The 26,279-nt window shown below is 40.5% G+C and overlaps 1 protein-coding gene across 1 annotated transcript in view; it reads right to left on the bottom strand.

Moving 5' to 3' along the window:
* The window catches only part of PHT4;5 (phosphate transporter 4;5), a 467,442-nt gene that overhangs the window by 388,609 nt on the left and 52,554 nt on the right, over positions 1 to 26,279 (bottom strand). Inside the window, 4 exon segments of the mRNA XM_089453117.1 lie at positions 17,920 to 17,972; positions 18,690 to 18,789; positions 20,900 to 20,997; positions 20,999 to 21,046. Coding sequence (XP_089309243.1) covers positions 17,920 to 17,972; positions 18,690 to 18,789; positions 20,900 to 20,997; positions 20,999 to 21,046 — 299 coding nt within the window.

Genomic DNA, 26,279 nt, shown 5'->3' with positions numbered 1-26,279 from the left:
CATGACGAGGCTCCAACTGAAATTGACTAAAAGTATTTACATCAAAACATATATCAGGTCTTGTATTAACTAGATACATTAGAGAGCCCACCAACTTACGATAGCTAGTAGGATCGACGAGACTAGAGTCAAAGCTTCTCAACTTCTTGAGATTAGTGATCATGGGAGTAGTCATAGGCTTGGAATCCATCACACTGAATTTCTGTAAAACCTTGACCCAAATATATTTCTTCAAGTTCCTGCCAAACTTCCAAGCCCAAGTAATAGTGCATAAGTCCCAGATCTTCCATTTCGAATTCAACTGCTAACATCTTCTTGCATTCTTGTATTTTGTGCTCCCCCTGTAATAAACAAATCATCTACATGAAGTAGTATAATGACTGGTTCATTGTTCACTATCTTAATGTAGACATTTGGATCTGTAGGACTTTTGATGAACCCAGTTCTTAAGAGATATGCATCCATCCTTGCATAACATGCTCTAGGAGCTTGCTTTAAGCCATATAGGGCTTTCTTAAGTCTGCAAACATGTGTGTCCTTTCTATTTATTTCAAAGCCTTCTGGTTGTTCAATGTATACTTCTTCATCAATGGTCCCATTCAGAAATGTTGTTTTTACGTCCATTTGATGAATATTCCATTCCATTGTAGCAACTAGCAAAACCAAAGATCTTATAGTAGTATACCTAGCAGTAGGTGCAAAGGTTTCTTCATAGTCTATACCTTCCTTTTGAGAGAATCCCCTTGCAACAAATCTAGCTTTGTATTTATCTATACTTCCATGGATAACATGTTTGATTTTGTAAATCCATTTTGAAGTGACAACCGATTTGTCCCTTGACCTAGGAACGACTTCCCAGACTCCATTCTTCATGATGGATTGATATTCTTCTTGCATCGCCTTCTTCCATTCTTCTTGATGAGCAGCTTCCTCAAATGTAGTTGGTGCAACTTCTATCAATTTTGTCATGTATGTTGCATATCCAGAATATCTTTTCAATATTTTGCTTTCTCTAAAAGTTGTTATAACAGCTCCATGTCCTTCGGCATCTTCCTTGTTTCAGGTATGATCATAGGTTGAATCGGTTCACTTAGTCCTTCATCTTCTTCTTCTTGGTTTGGAGTAGAATAATCATGATGCTTTTCTTCTTCAAATAGTGGTGTATCTTCGTCATCGGAATCAATTGGAATATCCTTGGATCTCTTGTAGGCATGATTCTCATCGAATATAACATCCATGCTTACTTCAATGTGTCTTCCTTCCTTAATGTAGATTCTATATGCCTTTGAAGAAACATTGCGGCCAACGAATATCCCTTTGATGCTTGTAGAATCTAGTTTCTTTCGTTTGTCCTTTGGAACATGGATGTATGCGGGACACCCAAAGATTCGAAGATGGTCCACACATGGCCTCTTCCCTGTGAATGCCTCTTCAGGTGTCATATTCTCAAGGATTCTATGAGGACTTCTATTTTGTATATGTATTGTTGTGATAGCTGCTTCACCCCATAGAAACTTTGCAAGGTCTTGATCAAAAATCATAGTTCGTATGGATTCTTCAATTGTTCTATTTTCCCTTTCTGCAACTCCACTTTGTTCGGGATTGTAGGGAACAATGAGCTCCCTCTTAATACATGCTTCTTTACAATATGCAACCAATTCTTTTGAAGTGTATTCCCCACCATTGTCGGATCTCAAGGTATTTATCTTTCTTTCAATTAAGGTCTCTACTTCAGATCTAAATTCCTTGAATTTTTCAAATACTTCATTCTTTGTCTTGAGAAGTGTTAGTTTTTGGTAGCATCGGAAGTGCTCTAGTCTTGAAAATTGGTGGAGAGGCTAAGGCACATGAGTTCTAAAGAACCCAAAAACCGTTTGGTGAAATTCCACCCGGATTGTATTTTATTAAAATAATTAATATTTTTAATGGAGTTCCTAAGTCTAAACTTAGGGAAATTAAAATATTAATGGGTATTAATCAAAATATGGGTGAGAATGATCTAGAAGGCAGATCAAGTCATGTTTTAATCTTAGCCGTTGATTAGAGACTTAATCTCGGTCGTTGAAGACTCAACAGGAAAAGTATAAAATGGAGGCTTGGGGTTCATTTGGAAATACACACAGAGAGATTGAGGAAATCGATTTTCTGAGGTGAGAAGTTCTCAGGAGGAAAATCGATTGGGGAGATCTTGCAGCAAAGGGGCAGTGAGAATCCGGGAGAAGGACTTTCTGGAGAATACTGACAGAGAGGCAGAGAGAGCTTGCAGAGAGGCAACACAGTAGACAGGAGAGCTGACACAAAGGCAGCGTAATTGCCGGGAGAGTTGACGCAAAAAAGCTCCTGTCACGCAAAATCCAGAACTGTCAAAACAGACGGAACTGTCGAGAACTGCGGGGAGACCTAACGCAGAGGCAGCGCAGTAACCAGGAGAGCTGACGCAGAAAAGCTTCCTGACACACAGAATCCAAAACTGCCGAAACAGTCAAAACTGTCAGGAACTACCAGAACTACTAGGAGAGCTGACGCAAAAGGCAGAGAAGGTGACACAGGGTTGACGTAGAGCCAACGCAGAAATAGTCGGGGTTAGCTAGTCTTGTGCCGGATCAGCCGGAATTCTGTCGGAGAGTGAGGTAAAACTCACTCAGATTTTCCGCCAGTATTTTTTCTCTGTAAATAATTGCTAGATGAGCATCCTAGATTTGTATTCAGATATTTCTCCTACATAATAATAAACCCTCAGAACTGTTGCACCAGTTTTCCTGCATTGGGTTTTTCCAGGGATTTCCCGCATTTGGGTTTTTCTGGGGACTATTGTATCCAAAAATAAGTGTGTCCTATGTATCTTGTTCTTTGCTCTGTTTTTTGCTTCATGAGATCAAATATTTAATTAGTGTAGGCTGCAGAAGTAATTTGCTTCAGTATTCAGAAGAATAACTTGATGAAATTTAAAAATCAAGTAGGTGAAGTAGATTCAGATTTGCTGCAGCTGGGGTTCCTTCAGTGTAGGAATTTTCACAAGAAGGTAGAGCCATGTCTTTCTAGAGTGATCATCAATGAAGATCACATAATAAATATGGCCTTCAAGTGATTTGTTAGACATAGGCCCACACACATCGGAATGAATGAGGTCTATCACTGCTTGTGAAAGGCTTCCTTGTATTCTTTCCCAAAGCACATCCCTTACATACTCCACGATTTTCTTTGATGTTAGGGATGCCATTTACAATTTGATTGAGAGAGGAAATGATCTTGTAGTGTATATGCCCATATCTTCTATGCCATAGTTTGATGGGATTGATTTCCATGTGAACTAGAGCTTGAGGAGATGGTGTTATAACTCTATATAGTCTTCCTTCACGAACTCCAATAACTTTTGCCTTTTCAATGCTTGAATCCTTTCCCCAAACCAAGACTTTACCATCTACAAAAGCAACCCTATCTCCTTTATCTTCTAAACAAGAAATTGAAAGTAATTTTTTTTCAAACCTGGAACATAGAGTATATTGTTGAGGTGTAGCTTTGCTCCATTTTCCAGCTTCAAAGATGTAGATCCAAGGCCCTTGACTGCATAATTGTTATTGTCTCCTAGCTCCACTACATGAGATGATTGTTCCTTTGATAGAGTATGAAGTTGTTTGCTTTCTCCTGGCATATGTCTTGATGCTCCACTATCAATAATCCATGCATTGTCATCATCAAGAGTACCTGTAAGTGCAGCCAAGAATCCTTCAATTTTGACCTTCTTAGATAGGTTGTAGATGATCCTTCGAAACCAGCTTCCTGCAATTCTTATGATATTGAACCCCATCTTTCAAGTAACTTGTTAGAGAGGTAGTAGCCTTCCTTTTCAAGCCAACAAAGTGATCTCCAACCTTTTCTGACCTTAGCTCTGATACCATGTTGAAAAATCAATGTTAGTAGTAATTAGGATTTGATTCCTCTTCTTTGATAATTACTTGTGAGTTATGTTGCCTTCTTTTACTTCTTTATTATATTATGTTTCATCAAGCAATTACCAATTTATGTGTATATGAAGATCACAAGAACAAGAGACACAAGATGTAGGAGGACAGCCAGGGCAAAACCCCTATAAAGGGGAAAACTAATCAGAACTCTTCCTTCAATAGATTCAAAGGCAAGATGAGATAGTCCAAGACTCTTTGACCTAGACACGGACTTCCCCCAATCACCAAGTCAACCCTTCTTCTCCAAGTGATGTTCTCCCAGCAGCAACTTCGACCTAGCAACAGCAGAATTTCGGCCTCCCCAGCAGCAAAACTTCGACCTGCAGTAGAATTCAGAATTTCGGCCCCAACAATAGCCCAGTAACTTCGCATGTGTGAGAGAAAGATAGCCCAAAAACTTTGACTTTGTCTTCTTCTGCAATCTTCTTCCTTCTCTTGGAATTTCGCACTTTTCACTGCCTCTCTTTCTTGTGTATCGAACTTGTTGAGTGAGTGAGCAAATGGATCGAACTACCTACCTATATATAGCCTCTTTTGTGGGTCGAATTGCCCTAATGTAGGCCGACTTCATCATCATAGGGCCGACTTGGTGTGGAGGTGTCAAATGACCTATTTGACTCAAAAATAATTCTTTTTACATGATACAAAAGCCCAAGAAGGGTCTAATAAAATTGACAATGACTCTATTGACTCAATATAAAACCTAGAAGCCTACAATGGAGGCTTTGACCTATAAACATGATGACCCAAGCATGAAACCCATGCTTTAATAAGTCATAATAAAATTTCTTTTAACAAATAAATTACATTATACAATTATGAAGACCGAACCTAGTTACATTCTTCAACATCTTGTTCACAACTTTGTTTGTGAACAAGATATATCGCCAATGTTGTTACATAATCTTACTTGAATTTATGGTTACAACAAATAAATATTATCACTACTCTGAGTTGTAGTGATGTCATAAATGAATTTGATGCCTTATATAACTGAAAAGAGAGAATAACATATAACACAGTGCCGACACTGATATGTACACCAGTGTTTAAGGGCAATATATGCAATAATGCTGAGACCAGTCAATACACCCGAGTCGTGACTTCATACAAAGAGGAATGCCAAGGATGCTCATCATATATATGTATATATAATTGTGCGATGATGTTGTAATGCTACCATATCAAAGTATAAATTTCAACACGACTCTGCATACATATTACTCTGCTCTCGTGACAATATAGATCTAGGAATCAAACATAAATAATAGAATGATGCCAAGACTGAACTGATGCAGTGCCAAGACAACAAACAAATGCCAAGGTTGGGGACATAATAAGATGCCAAAACTGTGAACTGATACAATGCCAAACCTGTGAACAGATATCTATAACCCAAAATCTCATATCTATAAATTGTGTCGAAAACCATATCAAACTTTGTTGTGTCGCTGAACACAGATCATATACATATACACTGAAGCAAAAATCGAAACCATGTATATATATATATATATATATAGATGTTGGAAGCAAAACAAAGCCATGTCTATTGTATCAAGAGATGAGATACACGAACCATTGTGCAGATAATATAAAACAGAAACTATTGTGCCATACCAGTGAGCGAGAACCATACACAGTGAGCCATCGCAAAGTATTACTATACAATCCACAGAGACGAGCCATAGGAAAGGGAGCCGAGCCACTCACAGATATAGAATGAGATTTTTCTTGTACGTTGTGAAAATTACTGTGAACCATTGTGCGATGTGTGAAATACTGAGGCACTATTGATACGAAAAACTATCACTGAAGCTTCAAGCCATAACTGAGTATGCGCACTGTGCATGTGAGCCACTGAAGTATGATCCGATGCTGAGTGCAATGACACAGATAGGCGAGCAGAAGAAAGATCGATACCATAGATGATGGGAATAATCGTCTCATAATGAGACATCACAGAAAAGTGTGCCAATAGGAAAACCGAAATCGCAGACATGTTTTTTGTGTTTCCTTTTTAATGAGGCACCAAGGTTCCTTATATATAATTTGATGAGGATACATGTAACCCATGTTAATGAGGCCGGCTAGGGATTCAACCCTTTTGATATTCTTAATTCAATTATATAGAATTTATAATGCCAACAAACCCTTGACTTGGTTCAGGCCGACTAGGAAGAGACCCCTCCTTTTAATTTGATCTTTATATCACTTGAATATATTTAAGCTTGCCCAAATAAATTTATTTTAATTTTATAATTCTTCCTTTGGTGAGATGGGCTTCATATGGGGATTAGGGTTTCCCTTAATGGAAATTTTGTCCCGAGCTACCCAAGTTTAACTATGTAAAAGCAATTTTTTGAAGATTCTTCATCTATGTAAAAGTGAATTTCTGAAGATGTTAGGGTTCCCACAGGTCCTAATGAAGCAGAAACTAACAGTTGACTTTGATGAAGTTGATCTCTTGGATGCGTGGCTGATCTGATCATGGTGTGTTGGACTTTAGGGTCTATGGTTTTGGAAGTCTCATTTGAAGTTGATAAGAAGAGAAGTTCTTGCGGGTTTTCCCATGTTGGAGGGGTTTTGCCCTGGCGAAGTCTCATTTGAAGTTGATAAGAAGAGAAGTTCTTGCGGGTTTTCCCATGTTGGAGGGGTTTTGCCCTGGCATAGTGCCTATATCTTGTGTTCTTTGGTTTTGGCATTTATTTTATGATAAGAACAAACACAAAATAATCTAACAAAGAAAACATAATCATAAGTAAATGTCATGAAAAGGAAAACATTGCAGACCTAACCAGTTTTCCAACATGGTATCAGAGCTTGGTTCATTAGCATAAGGGCTGATAAAAGATCACAACTCCTTGAAGGCATCCTGAAAAAAGGAATGCAGTTCTGGGCATGATCTACAAGGTCTGAAATCTCCAAGATACCTATAAGACCTGAGAATTGCAGTAACAGTTGAATTACAGGAACCAAAGAAGTCCAAAGTACAGGAAACAGGGGTCATCTGAAACTACAATCTACAGTCTACAAGCCACAATCTGAAAGTCTACAACCCACAGTCTACAATAGGTCTAAAAGACTACAAGCTATAGTCCGAAGGGAAACAGGGACTACAGATCCGAGAATGTAGAGGACCAAAGGTGCAACATAAATTCCAAATTCGAAGCACAAATTACAAGAATATTAGTTGCATCCGAACTACAGGGAGTTGCAATAATATCCATGTAACAAGATCATCCAAATCATAGGTTACAGTGATAACATCCGAATATAAGCATTGAAGGCCTAGTTGGAAGTTTAAAATTGTTATTGCATACCTATGGATAAGACCAAGACCAAATTAAATTATCACAGGAATAGTATTACAGTCCCGAAGATTCACTATCACAGGTCCTAAGATTGTTACAGGTTCAAAGATATACTAATATCACAGATCCAAAGGTGTAATAGCATTGAAAAGTGTTATATGAAGGTGCCATCCGAAGTAATCACAGACCTGTACACATAGTCCTATTCATCATCAAAAAAATGTAAGTTGAGATACCTGAAATAAAGGACACAGTCCTGTATATATGTAAGATCAAATGTAAGATCAAAAGTGAATGGGATGTGAAAATTCGGAATCCCCGAATCACTACTGCAGCAACTGATTATATTTCTCCTACTGAATCAAGTTATTTACAGTGTTATAGGGTAAACATCGAAATAAATACAACTACAGCCTTCACAACTTAAATAATACGCCGAAACAAGAACTGAGCAACAAAGAAATAGCACACACAAGTGACACAGTTGTTTTTGGACAATTGTCCCCAGAAAAACCCAATGTGGGAAAACCAGTGCAGCAGCTGAGGGTTTGTATTATTATGCAGTAATTTCTAAGTACAATTCTTCGAAACTGGCAATCCTATACAGAGATCTGACTAGACAAAAAGATAGTGAGAAGATCTCACCCTGCCACTGGGAAATTCGGCACTGATCTACACTGGAGATGAGCCTCTATGTTGTCTCTATGCAGTGTTGCGTCAGACCCACACAGTTACTTCGTCACTATTGTTGGGACTGCGCTGCACCTCCTCTCGATCCTCTGCTCACTGGAAACTTCGGCCCTCTGGACTCCCAGTCTCACACCCCGGCTTCGACACTAGATCCCGAATGTTCCCCAGCAGAAATACAGTTAAATTTGGCAACTAGGGCAAAACTTCACACTGGACAGCTCATATGAGGCTGCTCATATTTTTCTTGGATTCCTCTCTCCGAGAGGTGTAGGATTGATCTAAAGATCATCCCATTCTGACATGTACAAATGAAGTTATGAATTTATTTTAATTATGGACAAATTGTCAAGGTCAACCAGCGATCAAATTAGCCTCCTCCAGCCTTCAACATTTTATATAAATACAAGGTGCCTCCTCCTCATTTTGGCATCACTCTCATTCATCTTTCTGTCTCTCATCTTGATTGGGTACAGATTTCTGGGCTTCTCTCTCTCTCCACACGTGCGAAGGAAGTCTGATTATCTAGCTATTGCGTTGACCAGATTTGACCGAAATTTCAGGATGCTGACTTTGACCAGCGTTGACCTTCTTTGACTGTGGATTTGGGTAAGGAACTTCTGTTTGGGTAGGCCGCAATTTTGGGCACAAAAACGGATGCTGTTTGACCCCTGCGTTGACTGCCCTAATTCTGGTTGTTGTGTTGACTTCTGTTGACTGGTTATTTTAGACTGCTTTGGGCTGCATTATCTTGTTGTTGGAGACCGAGTTGACCAAGATTAACCAAGCATTTTTCAAGGTCTATTTCAGCCCTGTCGACCAACGTTGACTTTCTGGTTAGGGCTTTCTGTTTCTGCTGTTTTGACTGATCAAATTGGGCGAGTGAATATTGTAAATTGTACTCTCTCTCTCTGCTGAACTTTTGAAGAATTATAAGAAGAATTGATCAAGAGTTTCGCCACATTGGGGTTTGTCCCTAGTTGGTGCCATATCTTGTGTCCTCTTGTGTTGGCTTGTCTTCCACTGTTATTGTTTATGTTCTATCTGCATTTTACTATCATATTGATGTGATTGCTAAACTGGATATGGATATCAGGCTAATAAAGAAATTGAAGTAAAATTGCTCTAAGCATAGAACATACCATTGTTATCCTAAAATTCACATGGTATCAGCGCTGAGGTGAAGACAAAGCCCAAACAAGAGTGAGAAGAGAAATCACCAAGAGGAACAATCATTGATCAAAGACAAGATTCAATGGCTTCACAAGATTCAATGGCTTCCACATCCTACTTCAAGTCTGATGATAAGCTTCATGATAACTCTGATTATCATACATGGAAGATGTCTCTTGATTTGACTTTAGAAGAGCAAGATGTTATGGATTATGTGCAGGGAAAGATTTCAGAACCTCCTTCTAATGCACCAGTTGCTGCTAAAACCAAATACAAGAAGGGTGAAGTCAAAGCCAAGAAGATCATCAGGGATTCTATTCATAAGCATTTAGTTGCTTACATTTCCGATTTGAACACTTCAAAGGAGATATATGACAGGTTGGTTGGCATGTTCAAATCTAGCAATGCAAATCAAATTATTTTTCTCAAGAACAAGTTGAAGGATATAAAGAAAGGAAGAAATGAAGATATTCAATCCTACTTCATGAGGATTACTGAGATCAAAAATGATCTTCTTTCGATTGGAGAAGCTATTGCTGATAGGGAGCTTACCCTCATTGCCCTTGGAGGACTCCCTCAAGAATGGCACGTGTTCAACACTACTATTCTTAATAATAACAGGATTCCATGTTTTGAAGAATTGTTGACTAGATGCTCTCAAGAAGAAACAAGGATGATGGAACTAGATATGCATTCAAATAGGAATGATCCTACTGCATTCTCCGCTCATGCTAAAAAGAAGAATAATGCAAGTTCAAAGAAGCAATGTCAAGGAAGGTCGGGTTTCAAAAATGGAAGGAAGATGCTTCATTTGCAACAAGTTTGGTCACTATGCTAGGGAGTGTCACAATAGAAGGGATACACCTCATGATGATGACAATCGCAACAACAACAATTTCAGGGGCAACAACAATCAAAGGAATGGCAGATTCAACAACCAACGAAAAAGGAATGCTCCCGCTTCTCATCAAGGAAATGGTTGCCCTTCCAAGAGATCAAGAAACACCAGGCATGATGAATCTAATGTTGTTGATAACAAGTGTAATGATCCTAAATAGGAAATACAAGTGATAACAGCAAATATTCTACGCAGCAAAATACAAAAACGAAATGTTCAGCAGACACCCATATAAAAACTGTAAATGGAGAACTTCTGAGCCATTTTATTAATTTTCTGCAAGCCAAATACAATAGATGATGGAATGGTGCACCTAGGCTTGTCTCAATGGACAAGCAGGACCAAACCCAGGTAGGAAAAGGGTTGAGTTGAAGGCTGCCCAGCTGCTGCACCACTCTGCACTGCGCTGCCCAAAAAATTGTTGCTCTGCTAAAGTTCGAATGGCTGGAATGGGTACTAAAACCACCCAAAAAATTATATCCTTTTAACCCCGGACTCCTTGGCCAAAACCCAGAAGGGATTTTAGTTGGTTTTGACTTTGGTTTTTCGACCCCCTTGGAGCCTCACCCCAACTATGGCTGCCAAATTCGACCTGCTGGAAACTAGCTGCAAATCCACCTGCAAACTCCTCCAAAATGCTAGGTTTACCCTTGCTATCCAACTCCTAACTCCCCGAATGAACTCTTGGCCCGACCCAGCTGCTCTCCAAGCACCACGAAATTCTGTTGTGTGGCCTCTACGCTATCTCTCAGCCCAGAAATGCGAATTGTTGGAATGTTGGCTCAGTTGGCTGAAAGCTCCAGCGAAAATGCCTGTCCAACGCTGCTACCTCAGCTCCCTCACCTCTCGGCAAGTTGTGTGATCCCTGCTGGTCTCAAACTCCCTCTGCATGATTCTTGGTTGCCCAGAAATACGCACTCCCTTCCTCTACGTTGTTGTTGATGTGTGTCACTACCCCGAAACTCCTGAAAACTCCTATAGAACAGCCTCCCTAGGGCGGGCACGGATGGTCCCCCGAAGTAGAGGTTGAATCTCCCACATGAGAGACTCGTGGCTAAACAGCCAGTAGACTCGCTAAACAGCAGAGTGAACAAATGTGTGTTTGTTTGCAAATGTGAAAGATGAAAACAAAATGAGAGCCGATCTCTCTTTATAACTCCTTGGGCCCCCTTAGCCTCATGTGGGCCCCTCCATCCACCCATTGGATTTTCCCTCCAAGCATATAGAATGGCTAATTCGAACTCATATGTGGGTGGCCCCCACATTCCACTAGCATCTAAATAAAGTCGATTTGGCCCCTAAGTCCCTAAGTCAAAAGTGTGGGGCCCTCTTCCTTAGTTAAAAATGTGCAAAGTTGTGTAGCAGTACCCTATTACTAATGTGTTTGAGAAGAGACATGACAACAAGCAAGAAGAATTCTATCTTATATCTTCCCTTTCCACTGCATCCCCTCCGGACACTTTGGGAAATTGGTTGATTGATAGTGGTGCCTCAAGGCACTTCACCGGGTATAAGGAAGCTCTTTCAAATCTGATTGAAAGGGATACAAATTTAGAGATTATCCTTGGAGACAATGCCACCTATCACGTGAAGGGAATTGGGAATGTTACCCTTCAATTGAATCAAGGTAACACCATTCATCTTCAAGAAGTACTATATGTGCCTGATCTAAAGAAGAATCTAGTGTTTATCTCGGCAATGGAAGACAAAGGATTCAAGGTAGCATTCATCGATGGAAAGGTACGTGTGTGGAAAAAAAATTTCAAAGAAGCATTTACCCTTGGATTCAAGGTTGACAGTTTATATCAAGTTGGAGGAAGTCCACTAGGAGCTAAGTCTTGCGACACATCTCTTCAATCTGAACTACGACACAGGAGGTTTGCTCAATTTCACTATAAGGCTCTACTCGATGCAAGGAAGATGGTTACAAGTATGCCCGAATTCAACATAGAGCATGAAGGTGTATGTCAAGGATGTGATGAGGCAAAACATACAAGGGGACCATTCCCCTCAAGTGATAGCAAGACTACTGACATATTGCAATTGATTCATTCTGATCTATCTGGTGCAATGCCTGTGAACTCATTGGGAGGATACTTATATTATGCAACCTTTATAGATGATTTCTCTCGCAAGACTTGGATATATTTCTTGAAGAAGAAGGACGAAGTATTCTCATGGTTCCGTTCTTTCAAAGCTTTGGTCGAAAATCAAACCGGGAAGAAAATCAAAATATTGAGGACCAATAATGGAACCGAATACGAATCAAATGAGTTCAAAGATTATTGTAGAGAAGTTGGCATTAAGAGGGAGACTACTACTGCATATACTCCTGAGAAAAATGGTGTTGTTGAAAGGAAGAATCGTTCTATCGTAGAAGCCACTCGTGCCATGCTTCATGATCAAAGCCTTCCGAAGTTCTTATGGGCCGAAGTTGCAAACACCGCTGTGTATGTTCAAAATAGATGCCCTCATCAAGCGTTGGACTCCAAGACTCCCGAAGAAGTTTTCACCGGTAAGAAACCTGATGTTTCTCACTTTAGAATTTTTGGTAGCCCCGTATATTTTCATGTGTCGAAAGAAAAGAGAAGCAAATTGGATGCTTCTGGGAAGAAAGGAACATTTGTGGGCTACAATGAAACTTCTAAGGCATATAGAATCTATGTGCCTGGTCAAAGAGAAGTGGAGATAAGTCATGATGTCACTTTCGATGAGGATGCAGCTGTTGGGAAGATTAGCAACCTTCCCATTCCAAGGAAGGACAAAGAAGAAAGAAAGAAATTATTTTAACGTCCACGAGGCTAAAGATAGCCTATGGGACAGATTGCTTCTTCATCTGCTTGATGTATTCGGCCCTTTTTCTGTGAAGCTTCACAATAAATGCTCCTAGCTTCTCGACAAACCCCTCGCTAAATAGATTATCCCAAGAGCTCGCTGCCAGCATATCTGCATAACTTTCCCTGTTGTCTTTGAAGGCCTCACATTCTAAAATGAAATGTTTTTCTATTTCCACTTTTCCAGAAGAAAAAAAAATACATACCCTTTCCTCCCACACTTCCTTTGGCCTTTTCCAGCGCCCTGTTTCACAACGGAGTTGATGAGAATTATTCCTTAACTGAGCAATAAGAATTTTGGCTCTCCAAGAGATATTGGCCTCTATGTATGCTTTTGGTTGATGATTATGAGTGGGATTAAACACTTCAATATAGTAATTTTTCTTTCTTCCTAGCTCCTTATCCCAAGTACGTTTGTGGAACTTTTCCATAACAAAAGCTTTTATCTCTTTGTTGTTTATGGGACACGCGTTCAAGCAAATACCCCATTTACTAAACCATTTGTTATTTTGTTGCATCCAAGTTTTTTGCTCTTGCATAATCTATCATTAAAGACAACCTTAGGCCATCTACCATCTTCCATTTGCTCAATTTTTTTTAAATACCTTATGACTCGCACCATAGCAATTGCTTCAATAGGAGCAGTCCCCGTTTCACTTAACAAGATATCATAAGGAACTGCACTTTTCATCTTAAATTTGTTTGTAATCAAACGCTTATGAATTTTCTCAATTTGTCTCCACTGCATGTCGAAGGTACTGCTAGCCCACAGTTCACAACCATAGAGAATCACCGAAATCATTAGAAGCCCAAAAAGAGTTTGAGTGGTCTTCCAGTCCCATAACTCTGCCTCTCTACACCTATTTTGAAAAGCATAAAATGCTTTCCAACCCCACAAAGTTCTTTTCTTTCTACAACCATTCCAGCTTAGATTTTTGTTGAAGTCAATCCCGAGGTATTTGTAATCCAAAACTTCTTCCAGAATGTTGCCTTCAAAGTAGAACTGATGCTGATTATGTTTTCTTTTCTTAGAGAAGACCACTACTTTCGTTTTGTTGATACTGACTTACATCCCCACACTTCTACAAAAATGCTCAAGGGATAGTAAGTGCTCTTGCAAACCAAGAGCCGATTTAGCAATCAGAATAAGGTCATCTGCATACAAAAGAAGCCTTATAACAAACTTGCACAAATAGATACCATCAACCCCTTGCGAATTTAACCACTCCTCAAGCTTGTCGATATATAAACCAAAAAGAGTAGGAGACAGTGGACAACCTTGCTTGACCCCGATATCGCTTCTAAAACTTTCAGAAATGCCTGCTGAAGTTCTAATTTTGACTTTCACATCTTCATACAACCTATGCACAGCTGCTCTCAAATGTTTAGGAACCCCAAGTTCCTCCATTCTCTGCCAAAGTTTATCCCTAGTAACTGAGTCAAACGCTTTTCTGAAATCAACAACAACAAAAGGCTTCTTTCTTTTTCTCCCAAACTTTTTCAATGATGTGCCTTAAAGTTATGCAATGATCAACTGTGGAATGTTTAGGTCTAAAACCTGCTTGCCCTTTAGCACGCTTATCTCTTTCTTCTGCCCACTTGCTAATTTTGTTTTCTAGCATGCTTCCAAATAGCTTTGCAAACAAAGGGTTTATCATGATGATCCTATAATTGGAGGGATTATTGACGTCACCGCTGTTGAAAAGAGGTATTGCCAAACTAGTTGACCAATCTGTGGGGAGCCCTTGTTGTATGATGTTGTTGAAGATTCTTGTAATGTGAGGTGCAAGAATCTTTGAGCCCCACTTTAGATATTCTACTTGGAGTTCAGCTAAGTCTTTTGCTTTTCCAACGCCCAACTTCTTGAAATTAGGGAGAACCACAGGATGAGCATATGCCTGATGTTGAAGGACCAATGGATCCCATTGATCCATCCCCTCATGAGCCCTCCTCCTCGAAAAGGAGACCCTCATGGCTTAGGGAGACTCTCGAAGATGCCGAGAGACATGTTGCACCTAGGGGGACATTTCGTGAAAGCAAGAAGCCGAATAGGTACCAAGGGTACTTAACTGCTATGAGCACCATTGTTCAATATGAGCCTTGCACATTCGAAGAAGTTGCCAAACACCAAGTTTGGAAGGATGCAATGAACGAAGAGTATGAGTCAATTATGAAGAATGATGTCTGGGATGTGGTCCCTAGACCCAAGGACAAATCCGTTGTCACCTTGAAATGGCTCTTCAAGATCAAGCATGGAGCTGATGGAAGTGTTGAAAAGTTCAAGGCCAGATTCGTTGCTCGAGGCTTCTCTCAAAAGGAAGGTGTAGATTATGATGAGATATTTGCACCCGTTGCTCGCTACACCACCATCCATTCGATTATAGCCCTTGTTGCCTCGCAAAGATGGAATCTACACCAGATGGATGTCAAGATTGCCTTCTTGCATGGTTCACTTACGGAGGAAGTCTATGTGGAACAACCTGAGGGGTTTGAAGTTCAAGATTGTCAGACACATGTATGCAGGTTGAAGAAAGCCCTTTATGGGTTGAAGCAAGCACCCCGGGCTTGGTATGATAGGATCGATGCTATCTGATGAAGTAGGGATTTACAAAAAGTGAAGTTGATCCGAACCTTTACTTTACGGTTGAGAATGATAGACCTCTCATCTTGGTACTCTATGTGGACGATCTCTTTCTGACAAGTGCAGACCTTCTTATTCATCAATGTAAGAGGGAGTTGGCTTCTGAATTTGATATGAAGGACCTAGAACTAATGCATTACTTCCTAGGGTTGGAGGTCTAGCAAAATCCAGGGGAGAATTTCCTTTCTGTGTGAAGCTACTTGAAATATTTGGGATGGTGGATTGTAAGTCTGTGACTACTCCGATGGAACTTAACTTCAAGAAGTTATGCGGAAGTTTTGCTAGGTCCGATTTGGGAAATCCTACTCAGTATCGTCAACTCGTGGGGGCCCTAATGTTCTTGGTGAACTCCCGTCCGGACATATGTTTTGCAGTGAATACATTGAGCCAATTTATGGTCGAGCCTCATCACATACATTGGATTGTTGCCAACAATCTCTTAAGATATCTTCGAGCCACAATCACTTATGGACTGAGATACACTGCCGGCAATGTGAGGCTCCATGGTTACTCTGATGCAGACTGGGCTGGCAGTGTGGTGGATCATAAAAGTACATCTAGATGTTGCTTCTCTCTAGATTCTGCTTCGATATCATGGATGAGCAGGAAGCAGAAGTTGGTTACCTTGAGCACCGCTGAGGCTGAATATATTGCCGCTAGTTTGGCCTCCTATGAAGCTGTTTGGTTGAGGAAGCTCTTTAGTGAGTTATTTGGACATGTGTATTGGATTGAATATCTTTCTTGATGCAACTCCAATGGTTACAAATCTAAGAAAACTAGGAGATTTTGAGTCTGATTTGATAGATCCATCGATGTACCAAAAGTTGATTGGCTCGCTGATGTACCTAGTTAATACTTGGCCGGACATTTGCTTTGCAATTAACATGTTGAGCCAGTTCCAAGGGAACTTAGACACGATCATTGGATTACAGCAAAGAACACACTGAGGACCGAGGTACTTGCATGGTACGGTTGACTTTGGTTTGAGATATGTCTCAAATGGCAATGTTCAACTGCAAGGCTATATAGATGCGGGTTGGACAGGAAGTGTTGAAGACTGGACGAGTACATCCGGAGGTTGCTTCAATTTGGGTTCCGCAATGATTTCATGGATGAGCAGGAAGCAGACATTTGTCGAAATCAGTACTGTTGAGGCTAAATATATTGCAGCTAGCTTGGCAAGTTGTGAAGATGTGTGGCTTCGGAAGTTACTTGTGGGACTATTTGATCATGTGCTCGAGCCAACCGTGATATATTGCAATAATCAAAGTTGTGTGAAGCTAACAGAGAATCCAGTGTTCCATGACATGACGAAACACATCAAGATCAAGTACCACTTCATCTTCTCTTCTTCAACTTGTCCTAGCCACCTCATTGAAAAACAGAATTCAACCTCAAGTGGGCATTTGACCAAGCCCAAAGGCAAATTAGTGCCATGTGGCACCCTCCCAAGCAAGGTTTCTTCCTTTTATGCTTCTTGAATCCTTTGCTTACCACATGTCAAGCTTTCGACATCTAATATGGCAGAGAGTTTATATTCTAAGGCTCCCTTCCTGTTCATATCAGCCATCAATGCAGTCCATTCTCTGGGCTCACCCTAGGAACAAGGCTATCCATCAATGAGGCAACAATGGTAATGTAAGCCATGTAACCTTGCCCACGAGTATGTATGAAGTGTGTAAACATGGAATCTCACAGAAAGACATGCCTCTGGAAAGTCTCCTTCCAGCCAATAATATTCCTCCACACCTCTTTTCTTGCCCTAAATGACGAGCGGTGCTCAAGCAAGATAGAATAAGGTGCACAACCTCCAATTCTCTTCCAGCAACCTATAACTACCATTGAATTCCAAGAGTCTTCTGATGTGTTCAGTGAGAAAGGAAAACCCATTAAAATGTAATGACGCCTGCATTTTCACGGGGTAACAAACTTTATCGTGAACAAATCCTGGCCGGCGCCAGGTCTGAAACAGGAATACACCGATCCTGAACACAGGACTAATGGATCCAATAATTTAGATTTGCAAATTTAGAAATAACAACATTGTCCTTTAGGGAAAAGTGAATTTTCCCAATAAATTTCCACCAAGTTCTTTTTACTTGTTCGCTAAAGCTTTATCATTTCTAATTTGGAAGTGTTAGTTCAAATTCGAAAGAATGATTCTTAAGGATCAGTTGAGACTTATATCAACATGGGTGGGACTACTGCAAATCGATTCCAAACACCAAAACTCCAGAGGCCAGAGTTGGTGATTGGACTTGCTTTCATATTGCTTTTGTATTGCTTTCAACTAGCATTTTCTAAACACGTAAAGGGCTTAATTTGGAAAAAGAGAAAGACAAACCCAGCAAGTCAAAAGAATAACCATACAACCATACTTGAGAGAAGGTATCAAACACAAGCTTGCCTGGCAATGAGGTCAGTTGCAGCAGAAGGAGAAACACCTTCACCAATACCAACCTGCAACCCAAAAATATTGCTATCAATTTTATTAATGGTACATGGAGACAATTGTGCATTAAACTATCTGAAAACACAAAACATGGTTTGCACTAAGTGGCATGTTTACAATGTCTGGGAACTTCAAAGATATAACATTCAACGGATATTATCTTCAATGACTACCTTTCCTCTATTAACACCCAGTGGATTACAGAACTCGCAATAAACACTCAATACATTTGGTCAACAAAGAGATGGTGCAACTCAATCTCTGGTTTCACTCTAATATTTCTGCTATATTTAAAGATTGGCCTATCCATACTGCATATAACTTTGGTTTTCTGAATTGATAAGCCGTAAAGTAAGACCATCAGTTCAAGTGTCATGTCTTGGCACTTCAAGGATAAAATGTACACAGCACATCACTGCTTTCCCAACTTGCTAAAGGTTCCAGCTGTTTGGATGTCAACAAAGACGATTAATTTCCCTTTGTATCCAATTTTAATGAATCGGTTCTTAAGTTGCTTTCAATATACTCTTTCCCAATTTACTTCGGTACCCCTTCTAATCCTACACCTAGATAAAATAGATCTGCTAATTATAACATGATTTTCAAACTTATAGTAAAGCAAGATCCTATGAAAAAATAGCCATCTTAGGCTTCATGTGTTTTAAAACTGCTTCAACAAATTTCACAATGAGCCACAGAAACTTAGACCAAAGGCAGATAGATACCAGAATTCTAGAAATGATTAGTCCAGGTGTAAAACCAGCAACAGTGGGTACAAGTGCAGTGGCCAGGGACCAGACCAGGACTCCAAATTTGAGGACCTTCCTGTATCAACATATAACTAGCATTATCACGTTCAATTCATATCAAAAAAGAAAAAATGTATATGCATTAGAATAAAATTCAACTATGTGAGTGTAGTTCATTAAGAATATTGCGTCTCAGTGCATAGCAGCACAAGAATTGCAGAACTGTTTCACTACAAACCACAGAAAATCATAGTGAATTCACCAATTAGCGATCATCTCTTCTTGACTCTTGCAAGGATATTGTGCTTAATGAAATAATTTTCTGGTTTATCGTTGAATTTGCACAGCTTTTGGATTGATACACTAAGGGGCTACATAGTCACTTCGAGAAAAAAGGTCTAGGTCACTAGGCCACATGTTTTTCTTGTTGAGCTAAGGCTTTTGAAGTCTGATTTTTGGACGAATCCTCATAGCGGGTTCCTCCTTAAAGAATTAAATTGTTGTCTCTTAGTTAATCTTCGCCGAAGGTGTTCCATTGAAGGAACCACTCCTAGGTGAATTTTGGCACTGGAAGAGGGTCTCAAACAAGTGGGGAGGTGACTAGTGCAAGCACTCCAAACTTACATTTTGAATTAAGAAGGGTTTGATCATAGTCCAGCATTAAGAGGTAATTGGTGTGGTAAAATGTAATCCATAATTTCATTTCATTACAAAACTCTCAAAATTCAAATCTTTTTTCAATTTCTTTATATATATACATTTAAAAAATAAAAAATCAGAAAATCAAACAAAAACAAAAATAAATTACTAGTTTGTGCTTAATTTTCCAATTTCAGCTAGTTTGGCACTTTGGGTTTTGCTACAATTGACTTGATCAATTCGCCCAAGAAAGGTAGCAGTCTGTGTGCGAAGATAAGGGTGTATTCCATCAAAAGAACATTGGCCTCTGTGAGGGGAGATGAAAACTGTTATCCACTGTAGATATTTTGATAATATAGTTTGTTCTATTTTCCTTTCCTGTCTTCTCGTGCGCAAATAAGTAAGATTAGTTGAAATACTGAGCTGATACTTAGTTCCTAAGGTTTTCTAACGCTTTGCTCAGAAGAGTAAGGGCCCACTCTGAACAAGTCAAAGTGCTGTTGTGTATATTTCTTCTATTTTCTGTAATTAAACATCGCATTATGTATAAATTATTTCCTATTTCCTGATTGTTGTAAATCGCATAGGTGTAAAAATATATCTTTGCTACTGAACACATTTTCTGTATTGCTGCAAAACAATCCCAATCACTAGATCAGAATAGCATGAAAGTGTTCAACTCTTAATTTACATTTTGAGACTTGCATATATTTTTCACAACACTTCACAATCTTACAAACCCTGACTGATAATTAAATGTACTATAAAGCCAGATTTTCTATTCAGAATTAATCAAATATTTAGGCAGCCTGTGACATGCATACCACTTTCTTAGTTACATCTCTTGGATCCATTATCCATAGTACTGTAGGATCATTATGGGGTTTAACCATGTAACACTAACCTTAACATCATATTGGTCACACAACTCTAACATAATACATTCACATGTTATGAAACACAACGTTACAATAATATAAGTGGTCACATAATGAATATTATATCAGAGATAATAATTTGCTCCTCCAAAAAGTTAATCAAACTCAAAACTAGTCAAATTTCTACTTGTACATGGGAGCCAGTATCTGCTTGTAGATCAACATTTTCAACTGTAGAAAATTACTCCCACATGTAGGTATGTACTTCCTACATGAAATGATGAGTCCAATGACAAAAATTTGAGTCCAACAACAGAAAATACTGGGCTGTAATAAATAGTTTTTAATGCTTGAGCTTCCATGGGATATGGTTGAGGGGAGTCTCGGATAGCTTGAACTTTTAGGACTAGATGAATTTACATGGCATCTTTCATGAACATTTAACCCCTCATGTCACTCAAGCAAAAACAAAAACGTTCTACAACTAGTTTGATCTAGAATTGTTCCTTCTACAAAGAAGGCATACAAAAGTGATACATATGGTATGGAAAACACTCAAAAATGTCTTTTAGAAGTGGATAGCTGCATAAACTGTTGCATTCTACCCATGCAAGATGCACATAAATAAAAGTGATATGCAGTGACTAAAAGGAATCTAACTTAGCTTACCCGCCAGTCAGTTCTTTTGCAAACCACCCACCAGGTAGTTGACTAAGAGCATATCCCCAAAAGAAAGATGATTGAACCAATCCTGCAGTTGATGAAGTTCCAACCTAGCTGATGCGACATGGGAATAATTGCAACACTGAGATTAACCTGCCAGGCAGAGGAATTGTGATAATGAGAACATTTTCTTATCTTTTTCCTTTATTATACATAGATGTGGAAAAAACAGAAATAGGTCACCCTTGATGCCCTTAACTATTAATAATCAATAGTTTAACTCTCACATATGTGTTTGTATCCAGACACTACGAAGGGGACAAGTTCTAATGCACATGAAAGTGAAGGACTAAATATAGAAGACTTCACTATACAACACTCCTACAATGCAGACAATAAAGCTGCAAGCTAGAGTATGCCATCTGCAACCCAAGTCAACTCATTACTGATTGTGCCATCCAAAATTTAATGTGTGAGAGTTGATAATAAAAATCCTTTTGCAAGGAGAATCAACACCAGTATAACTATATAGTGTATAGAAAAGATTAGAGTTAGAAGTAAAAAAATTCTGAGCTATTTGAAAACTATAATTATTTGTCTTGTACCATTTCAGAATTTTTTTAAATGCTGAACAGTAAAACAAGTACCACCATAGCAAGTGTAACTCGATAGTTGTAATATGTATCTCAATTCAAACCCCTCATGCTTATTTTACAACTTCAAACATTGCCATTATGTTGGCTCTTGTCAATCTTCAACAAGTCATTTCTTAAAATGCTAAGAATAGTGGCTACACCCAAAACTGGAACACCAGACAATGAAGTAATAAACAGAAATCAAGCCTCCAGTTTGACATCCTACATAAGTATGTCATCAAAGAGAATATGTGTTGATGTTTGTAGCTCGGGCAGGTACGTTTGCACAGGCCCATGTGTCTAGGTCAGTGTTGATAATATCCGTATTGGCAAAATATTGGTGAGGGTCCTGAAAATATCTCTTTGGCAAAATATCAGAAAATATCGGTAAACGTAAAAAATGCATATAATATTCATTTTTTTCAGATTTTTAAACATATAAAGCAATAGTAACATGGAATAAACACATTGGCACATAAATATGAAGAAATCGCTGATATATGATGTAGTAGATGTAAAGTACAAATGATACATCAAAGGCAATACAAAATCCAGCTGATCCCTGATAATTGTCCAATCAAGGACTCAAATGTGGAGAACCAATACAAAATAACATCACATATCGAAAAGTATCTCATCATCATGAGTTATATGTAGCAAAACAAATAAAACTAGCAGCTAGCTATCTGATATCAGTGCCCTCTCCCCATTTTACGGGAAAACATGATGGGTTGTTTGCCAGGCCTGCCCCTAGCAATAGAACACCCTGCCACCATGCACCTAAGTCAAATAATGACTGCTGGGTATGGAGTTCTGCTCTCCTATATCTGTAGCAGATGGTGCTGACGATGACGCTCCCATAGTCTCGTCCTCCTCCTCTTCCTCCTCCTCCTCCTCCTCCTCCTCCTGTTGCCACTCCTCCCCCGAGACCTCCTCTTCTTGGTGCCCTTGTACTAATGGTTCCTCCTCTAACCATGTAGGTGACTCCTCCAAGATGGGCACCTCAGATTCCACCCTCCACTGAGACAATACATCAATATTGTCTAAGGAAATGGCATCTGGATCCATTGGTTTCTCTATTTGCTTCACTCGAAGTCGAAGATTGTAATGCACTGTAATGTCCCCAATTAATAATTTTGCTAAGGGAATTCTCAATTTTGCAATTTTTGGCAGTTAATAAATATTTGGCATATAAACTTAGGAAAAGTGGGTGAAAAAGGAAAATTTATAAAGGTGCCACCCCCAAACATTAGAAAAGCCAAGAAATTCGATGGGAAGTGGAGAGTGGGGGCCACTCCAAGGGAATACGCACCCCTTGGAGGAATTCGAATTGGGTGAGAGAGGGAATTTGATGGGTGGAGCCCACAAGGAGCATGAGGGATGGCTAGCTATAAATTGGAGGTGAGGCTCTCATTTTAGGGCTTTTTGACATTTGATTATCCATTGTTACTCTAGTTGTTCAGCTGAGTTACAAGTGTTGCTTAGCACAAGAGCTTCCCAAGGAGTGAAGCTCAACCTTCTCTTCGGTGGACCTTGAGTGCCACCCTAGGAAGGATTTCTATATTATTTGGAGGCTGGGAGAGAGGCATCACACAACACTACGCCATTCTGGTTTAACTGGGACACAGAGGGAGAGGCCACACAGTCATTGGGAGGATTGGTGTCGGAAGTTGGGGTCTCTATTGCTGCAAGGGTGTTCTTGATCATATTCCAGCCAAAGGAGGGAGATTTTGGGAGGCAAAAGGGAGTCCCTCACTACTGTACGAATTGTTGAAGCTTGCTACTGCGTCATCTCTCACAGGCCTACGCAGTTCTCTTGGGTGATTGTTGCGTGGAGTGTCGGTTGGAGGATTTAGGGGCTGACCTGCTAGGATTTCATTTGGAGGGAGATTGTGGGGAGATTGCTAGCATTTTGGAGCAGCAATTCATCATTTTCTGCTACAGGTGAAGCGTTCTAGTATTTGAGGAGGGCCAAGCTATTTGGGGCCAAATTTGGAGGGTCAAAACCAGAGGAAAACCCTTTTTGGGATTTTCTGGGTTTTTGACAAGGATCACATCCCCAAATTTATAGAATTTTCTGGGCCGTTTTCAGGGGCCAAATCAGGATGCCAAGTCAGCTAGCAATGTAGAAAAACTGGGCTAGCGCAGATTTCTGGAGAGACAAACTATTGCAGTAGTTGAGCATTGGGAGATTGATCACCTAGGGCTTGTAGCTTGCCTTGAGCAAGCCCAGGTGCACTCCTTCAATTTTATTGTGCTCCAGCAGTTTATTTATAATAAAATTGGTCATTTTGGGTGTTCCGAAGCATTTTTCTGTTCATGGGTGTTTGCTGAAATTTATTGTGTTGTTATTTCTGTGCATGTCTTTGATTATCTCTGTAAAATTTCTATTTGGAATATTACAGTGGTATCAGAGCATGATCTTGGCTAGCTGTTGGGGAGCTAGCAAGATCATGGAGGTTTTGGCCATGCATGCATAGTGACTAGTCAATATATGGGCACTCCAATGACACAGAAAAGGAAGAGTACACAGGGGATCATGGAGGAGTTGATGAGGCAAAACCAACAGTTCCTAGAGAGGATGCAACAAATGGTGGGGATGTTGAGTCATACCCAGCAGAGAAGCCATGTGCATGCACGCACAACCCAACAGTACAACACCCATACGTATGGCCAATTTGGTTGTCCTACCATGCCTCATTTTTTGGATGAGCTAGAGGAGAAGCATGTGTCAAGGACGAGATCATCCTGTAGACGCGGGCAATTAGAGGGTGAGACCAGGGGGCGTTTCTGCTGGTGGAGATCGGGCTTTAGATGTCAGAAGCTCAAGGACGAGGTTGAGCAGGAGAACACGCAGTATGGTGAGGGGCACATCAATATACCCAGTGTGGCGCAGAAGTCACCATTGTTCGAGACCTCTTTGATAGCACCAATTGACACCATGACTAAGAGAGTGGAGCATACACCCATAACGCCATTTGATGATGTGGTGTTTGTCTTTGATGAGGTGCCATTCGTTGTTGAGGTATCCATTGATGAGGTGTCCAGGACCGTGTCTGAATTTTCAGGTGATGGCAACCTACAACAGATCAGGGAGGTGTTGAGAGATATATCCATTAGTGAGGTGCTAATGCGCATAGAGGTACCCAGAGTCGTGACAAAGTTCTCAGACAACAGCTACCCACAGCAGCATGGAGAGCACCTTGAGGAGCGTGAGCTAGATGAGGATGTTATGCTCGATGAGCTACTTGTGGAGGGACAACTCGGGACTCCAGTTCAACCCATGGTAGAGGAGGATGGGCAATCATCTTTTGCACCTGCCATCGATGGAGAGCAGATAGATGGGCAGGCGACCAACAGAGTTGCAGTACTTCCAGTCAGTAGCTCTCTTCAGACTTACGTAGATGGGGCCTGCAGCAATATCAGGTTGCCTCTGCACGTTGGAGGGAGAGTGCCTGAGTTACCTAGACAGATTTTATATGTTGACCGGGCCAGTGAGACGAGGCAACATGAGTTGCATAGGCACAACACTCGCATGATGGATTTGTTACGTACTCGTGGGTTCTTGCATTTGATCCCTCTCATGGGGTTGGGTGGCAAGAAGTATTGAGTTGGTACTTGGTGGAGTTGGCTAGGTTCTTGCATACATCCATGGTCAGGAGCATAGTTCGGCAGGGGCTATGGTTTGCCAGAGGGGCTCGAGGGCTAGATCATCGTTGGGATCCAGGTGGGACTCCCCATTACTTCATGGATTGGATTAGTCATGGTACTAGCAGGATGGTGGATTTGATGATTGGACTCACCCCCATTTTCATATTCCCATCGAAGTTCTGGATAGCACCAGTGAGAGGTTGCGCTGACAAGGGAGCCGACAGACTCTGTGAGTCATCTTGGCATGTTGGTTGTGCATGGGGTCATTGGATGTTTAGTGTACCCTAGCAGGAGGTTATCAAAAGAGGTGGCATCAGCAGGCCACTGGATAGTTCCTCGTATGGAGAGGAGGATTTCCCATGGATATATGGGGCACTCTGGTCACCAATGAGCAACACCCTAGTGACACCACCACAGGCACATAGGGAGATTTGTCTGTCAGATCTCTTAGGGAGGATTAGGAAGGGAGGTTGACTCATCCAAGAGTATGGAGATGAGAGGGCGGATATGGTGGTACTGACAGGATGTGGGTTGATACTTATAAACATAGCTTTACACCATGGCACCCAGGAGTGTATAGGGGCATGCAGTGATGCATAGCAATATGCAATGGAGCACGAAGGTGCGCGGTGGTGCATAGTGGTGTGTAACGTCGCCCCAGGTTGTTGGAGGAGCATTCGCATCACAGTACATTACCTCAGAGTGACGGACACATAAATATAGGAGGGATACCAGTTGATCCGAGATGATACAACTACATCAAGCAGGGTGCACAGAAACGTGCGACTAGGTGCAGTTGTATGCCAGGGGACACGATTATATACAGTAGTGTGTAGGGCTGCACTGCAAACTAAGGGAGTGATACTAGCAGGGATATTTCTTGACGAGGATGTCAGGCATGCCATTGGGATGGACATACCCAGATAGGAAGAGCGGATCGGTCACGGGACGGGCCGAGAGTGTACACATGGGTTCTTGATCATACCCATCAGAACCCACGCATCTCTCACTCATTGGCATCGCAGGCAGTTGAGGAGAGCCTTGTTGTGTCCTATCCAATGTTGCACGAAGCGGGAGCGAAGCGGAAGCGCGAAGCGGAA

The sequence above is a fragment of the Pinus tabuliformis genome, chromosome X (assembly GCF_031772625.1).
Source record: "Pinus tabuliformis cultivar Carrire ecotype Pingquan chromosome X, CPIR1, whole genome shotgun sequence".
Lineage (NCBI taxonomy): Eukaryota > Viridiplantae > Streptophyta > Pinopsida > Pinales > Pinaceae > Pinus > Pinus tabuliformis.
Note: the sequence above shows the minus strand (reverse complement) of the source record. Positions and strands in the feature narration are given on the sequence as shown.